This window comes from Eurytemora carolleeae, unplaced genomic scaffold, assembly GCF_000591075.1.
Source record: "Eurytemora carolleeae unplaced genomic scaffold, Eaff_2.0 scaffold1040, whole genome shotgun sequence".
Taxonomy (NCBI): Eukaryota; Metazoa; Arthropoda; class Copepoda; order Calanoida; family Temoridae; genus Eurytemora; species Eurytemora carolleeae.
The window spans coordinates 90,609-96,560 of NW_019396968.1; the positions used below are offsets into that span (position 1 = coordinate 90,609).

At 32.1% G+C, this 5,952-nt stretch overlaps 1 protein-coding gene across 2 annotated transcripts in view; it reads left to right on the top strand.

The window, feature by feature from the left end:
* LOC111710611 (uncharacterized) overlaps positions 1-5,952 on the top strand; it is a 29,968-nt gene that overhangs the window by 8,243 nt on the left and 15,773 nt on the right. For both annotated transcript variants that reach the window (XM_023484720.1, XM_023484721.1), the window contains exons 4-11: positions 114-200; positions 463-562; positions 719-879; positions 1,873-1,945; positions 3,035-3,122; positions 3,470-3,683; positions 4,101-4,197; positions 4,256-4,361. In XM_023484720.1, the coding sequence (XP_023340488.1) occupies positions 114-200; positions 463-562; positions 719-879; positions 1,873-1,945; positions 3,035-3,122; positions 3,470-3,683; positions 4,101-4,197; positions 4,256-4,361 (926 nt within the window). The remainder of the gene's footprint in view (positions 1-113; positions 201-462; positions 563-718; positions 880-1,872; positions 1,946-3,034; positions 3,123-3,469; positions 3,684-4,100; positions 4,198-4,255; positions 4,362-5,952) is intronic.

A 5,952-nucleotide genomic window follows, 5' to 3' on the forward strand; every position in this document is an offset into this window, starting at 1 on the left:
ACAGGGAGTTTGGTGAGAAGTAATGTATATTTTTTTCTTCTTTTCTTTTTTTCTGGACTTTACATGATTTTCAGCTGTTTAAGACAAGGAGATTTGAACGTGTGTTATTACAGATTGGTTCGTGAGGCTGGAGAGTGGGGGAAGCGTTATCAATTCTATTCTTGTTCTGATGTTGATATAGTTTCGAATAAAGATTTCAGGTAATTAACATGCACATTTAAGGGAGTGTGCACCAAAAATGAAAGGGGGGTAAAGGATAAATCCCAATTGGTTCGTTTCGATCGGTAATAATTATATTTCTCTGTCAATTTTCTTTACAGAAACATCGAATATTACTGATCTAGACTTAGGATTAGGATTTTTCTTACATTGGGTTTTCGCGGACACTCTTTTTATGCGAAATAATTATCGCACCTTATCTGAAAATAACTTAAAATTATTTAATCATAATTTCAATTTTAGGAACACGTGTAGCGGACATGGTAGAGCGTACTCAGGTCGGTGTCGGTGTGACCGGCTTTATTACGGGGATTACTGCCAGTATCAAGACGAATGCATCAAGGTAAATGAAGACGACGTTATTGAGATTTTAAAAATTGAGACAGCTGCCATATTGCTTTTTCTATCCAAAACTAAGAATGATATCAATTAAAAATAATTGGTTTATCAAATGGCATGAAGTGACAGGTTTCATGTTTATATATTTTTTTCCTTTCAGGATGAAGACTGTGGCGGACATGGAAGCTGTGTTGATGTGCGGGCTACTAGCGCGCCGGCCAAACAATGTTTCTGTCGTCTTGGATTCTTTGGACCTGGCTGCAGTATCCGGTCTCCGGTTTCAAACAAGAAGGACATTAATACCGGCCTCTACACAAAGAGGTAAAACATGGACGCCATTTTATTCTAAATGAGAAATTTTAAAATGCGCCATTTTGAAAATTACATGTTTAATGTGAAAATGTTTATTTCACCTGTCAATTTCTTTTAAATTGACCTTTTTTGTCTTGAAATATATTAAATCTCTTTATTTTCAATTTTTTCCTCTGCTGCATTTCGGATTTCTTCTGGAAAATAGTTTATTATCAGATGGAAAAACATTACTCCCTGTACATTATTGTACAGGGAGTTTGGTGAGAAGATGACAATGTATTATATTATTATTATTATTATTATTGTGTACAGGGAGTTTGGTGAGAAGATGACAATGTACTATATTATTATTATTATTATTATATACAGGGAGTTTGGTGAGAAGATGACAATGTACTATATTATTATTATTATTGTGTACAGGGAGTTTGGTGAGAAGATGACAATGTACTATATTATTATTATTATTATGTACAGGGAGTTTGGTGAGAAGATGACAATGTATTATATTATTATTATTGTGTACAGGGAGTTTGGTGAGAAGATGACAATGTACTATATTATTATTAATATTATGTACAGTAAGTTTAGTGAGAAGATGACAATGTATTATATTATAATTATTATTATGTACAGGGAGTTTGGTGAAAAGATGACAATGTATTATATTATTATTATTGTGTACAGGGAGTTTAGTGAGAAGATGACAATGTACTATATTATTATTATTGTGTACAGGGAGTTTGGTGAGAAGATGACAATGTACTAAATTATTATTAATATTATGTACAGTAAGTTTGGTGAGAAGATGACAATGTACTATATTATTATTATTATTGTGTACAGGGAGTTTGGTGAGAAGATGACAATGTACTATATTATTATTATTATTGTGTACAGGGAGTTTGGTGAGAAGATGACAATGTATTATATTATTATTATTGTGTACAGGGAGTTTGGTGAGAAGATGACAATGTACTATATTATTATTATTGTGTACAGGGAGTTTGGTGAGAAGATGACCATGTACTGGAGAATTCTAAAGGATGATGGTGAAATTGAAATGATTTTAAAGGTAAGTGTCGTATCACGTTTGTCGTTTATACATGCTTTAAAGACCCCCCTTAATCAGGATGATCAACTGTGCAAGCTCAGACATTCCTAGGTTAACACAATAAATTTGCTAACTGAGTCAACAGGAAAACTGAAGATACAGCAATACTTAAAAACAGAATCCCAAATCCCTTGATCTCGATATCCTCAATGAGAACTTTTTAATTTGACGGAGAATCTGCTTGATCTCAATTTCTCTGTTCTCTCATTGGTTGAACACAAAATTTCCTTGGCTTCTATTTAGCTGTTCGTTTCTGTGCTTCACGGAAAATCGAATAAAGATCAAATTAATCTGAAGATTAACAAACATAAAAGTTAATCTGCAGATTAACAAACATAAAAGTTAATCTGCAGATTAACAAACATAAAAATTAATCTGTAGATTAACAAACATAGAAATTGATCATTGAATGAATATTGATCATATATTTTTTTTTTGAAGAAAAATATATTAAAATTGAGAATCGTTAAAAGAATAACGTTGGGTTTTACCAAATAAATTTCTTACATAATGTTCTTTATTGTCAAACTATCTATATTCCATATTCGACACGATCCCTTCAACTAGGTCTGTATCATAGTATCATAAATATTAAATACTAGGCTTTCAGGGTGCTTCAATTGTGAACATTTTCTCTTTGTATAGATTGTTAAACAAAATCATAAGAAGTTCGCGGATTTTCTAAAAATATTTTTGATAGGTTCAGCCGTTTCGAGGTTTTTTGGATACAAACAAACAGACACCCAGACAAGCAACGTATCAAGATAGATATTGGCTATAACCAAGATTTTACAACTAAGATAGTTGTAGCTAACAATTCATATTCATATATGCAATTAATGGGAAGGGGGGGATAATTCCCTTATGATAGAGAACATATAATCTCATATTTTCTTTTTGAATGATATGACATTATTAAGTTTTTTAAAGATTTTATAATCTATTCTTTGTCATAAATATTTATACAATTAAAATTAAATTAAAATTAAAATGTTCAAATCTAAAATATTAGTTAATATTATTGATAAATATAAATTAATTTTGATATAGGTGAATGGAACCAGCTGGGCAGGAGTAGGTTGGAGACCGAAGAATATTTCTCCAACTTGTAAAAACTTTCCTCTCATTGGTCTTGAAGGAATTAAGCAGACTTTTTAATTTGAAATATTTGTAACCTGATGTCGTTGGTCTTTGATATTCTACAAAGAATTCTACGAGATCAAAAAATAGCCACAGGTTTTCACCATCAGAATTAAGGATTATAAAAAAACAGTTTCATGTTAATGTGACCTGCAGTAAGTTTATTTTTACTTTTACTTTTCTAAATACGTTGATTTCTTTCAAAATGTATAAACTAAAACCTAACTTTCAAAATTTTTATTTTTGTAAAACAATCGTTTTTATTTTTGATTTTTGGCGCGTTTGCGTTTAAATCTAATCCCAACCTCACCTTGTTCAATTATAAATGACTGCTCTGTTTCTCAGCTGAAGGACGCTCCCTGGATTTTGATGACTTTAAGTTAAACTCTCCTTCAAAATCTGACGAGAAACCTAGTTCTGAAGCTGAACCAGAGTCGGAGCCTGAATCTAAACCAGAACCAGAATCTGAACCAGAGCCAGAATCTGAACCAGAACCAGTGACAGATTCAACTTCTGAGTCTTCTATTGATCCTATCCTAGCAGAATTAGAAAACAGCAGGTTTTAACTGATTTGATTATTGATAAAAACTTAATGCAGATGATAAATGCGAGATAAGTTTTTAAGGACAAGAAAAACTATGTTTATTAAGGATTCCGCCTAATTAAAAAAAATATTTTAAGCCACTGTTCATTTATAGAGTGGCATATACGATTCACAACAGTACCCGTTAAAGCCTTGTCTGATCAATTCTGGATTCTCTTCAAAAGTGACGCGAATCTACGTTTCAGACAAAAAATTAAATTGTGCAAATTAAGCACTTTGCATGCAGAAAAAATGTCGATATTTTCCACATTATTGATCAGTTTAAGGTTTTAAATGTACTGTGAATTGGGCATGCGTTCTCTAATTTTCAAGATCTATCTTGTCTTATCTTATATATTATTTTTTTTAGTTCTGATGATTTTGATTGTTTAGACAAGGAAGAAGAGTAGAGAAGAGCGTAAATATTGGAATATCCTACGTGAGATCTAGTGTATCCTACAGCAGGAAGAAACGTGCACCTCAGGATCAGGTTTGTGGATTTTTATAAAAATTCTTTTCACAGATTTTCTTGAGAGTTTTCTTTTCAGAATGAAGAAGGTTCAGGGGATGAGAGAGAAAGTAAAGCATTTGCTATTCCAATCCTGGATGAGGATGAGAAAACAGAGAATCTTGTTGAAAACGATCAAGAAAATGGTAAAAATTCTTTCTAATCATTCCTTTTTTTTCCACTCTGTCAGATTTGTTGTATAATAATAGTTAAGAATACCGAGTTTTTATTTGCATAGTTCAGTTTTTGTGTTTTTGTGCGCGGTCATTAAATCATTATATTATTTATCATGCCTTAAATCTTGCATTTTAGGGTTAAAGCTATTTTAAAACTTTAAACTATATCCTTAAACCCACAGCGTAAACCCATATTTTCTAAACCATAGATGTTAGCTGTAAAGGTTTTATTAAGTAAAGGTTGGGAAATAAAGATTACCCTAGAACAAAATTTACATTAATGGAGTTTTTTACATCTTTTTATTCAGTTGTTTGAACTTAACTATACTAGTTTTGCCTGAAAACTATACTTTCCCTATTATTTAACTCTTTTTAAATCCAAGCTAAGAATATTCCCGTGGTTCTAACGAGTTCCCCAATCAAAATTTGAGGCAAATAGGTCAAAGGGTTCCTTTGTACATCATGACTAAAAAAATATATTATTTGTTTTAAAATTTTCTACAAACAAGACCTGTGTTTTCAAGATTTTTTGTTTATAGTCTGAATTTCCTAAGAATTTTCAGGATAGCATGCACCCCTCCCCCTGTGCGTTCATGCTCGTTCTAAAGTGTTCCGTAAAATATAGCAACGCCCTAATTAACCAGGATTATTGCTCTTTTCCTTTATGTGGCTCATTAAGTACATACACTTACAGCAAGGGCAAATAAACCTTGTGCCTCATGCAAACATTTCACGCAATTCATCGTGAGTTTAAACACACACTAACAAACCAACTTGGTACATGTACATTGCAGTCATGTACGTCAAATGTATGAACATCTATATATTTAAAGTGAACGAAGTCTCTGTTTGTCTGTTTGTATCTCCGATCATAACTTATGAACTTCTTGACCGATTCGTCTCAAATTTTCATTGAGGAACTCTGTTAAACTAATGGGATATTTTTTAGGTTTTATTATTATTTATAATTTTTAAGTTCAGTTGGTTTTAAAGCAAATGTTTAGTTTTCAGGCTCAGCTGGGTTTCCAATCTATGGATATGAAAATGTTTAAAATTAAGGATAACATTTTTTTCTTTAATAACTGACATTTAATGTGTAAAGTATAATTGGAAGTTAAATTTATTTATTAAAATTAAATCTATGCTTGGTTTTCATTTAGCTAAAATATGTTGAAACTAAATGGGAATATAGTGGAACATGAATTTAAGAAAAAAAGGCCTGAATTAAGTCCTATTGTTTTTGGGTTACACTGTACATGGTTATGAAACCTTTCAGTGAAATTCTAAGGGATCAACTTACAAGGCTCGTTCTTTATTTACCGAAGTACCTGGGGCTACCTTAATTCCCAGCGCTGACATGCCAAGTTTTAAACAAGTACCACGCCCCTTTTATACACACAGCGACCACGCCCCTTTACCACTAAATACTGCTTTAAATCAAAATGAGTGATTTAAAGTGGTCTCTCAAATGTCGTAAATATAGAAGGGTGGGGGGATGGAAGGGGGGTTTGAAGGGGGGGATTGAAGGGGGATTGATGGGGGGGATGGAAGGGGATGACAT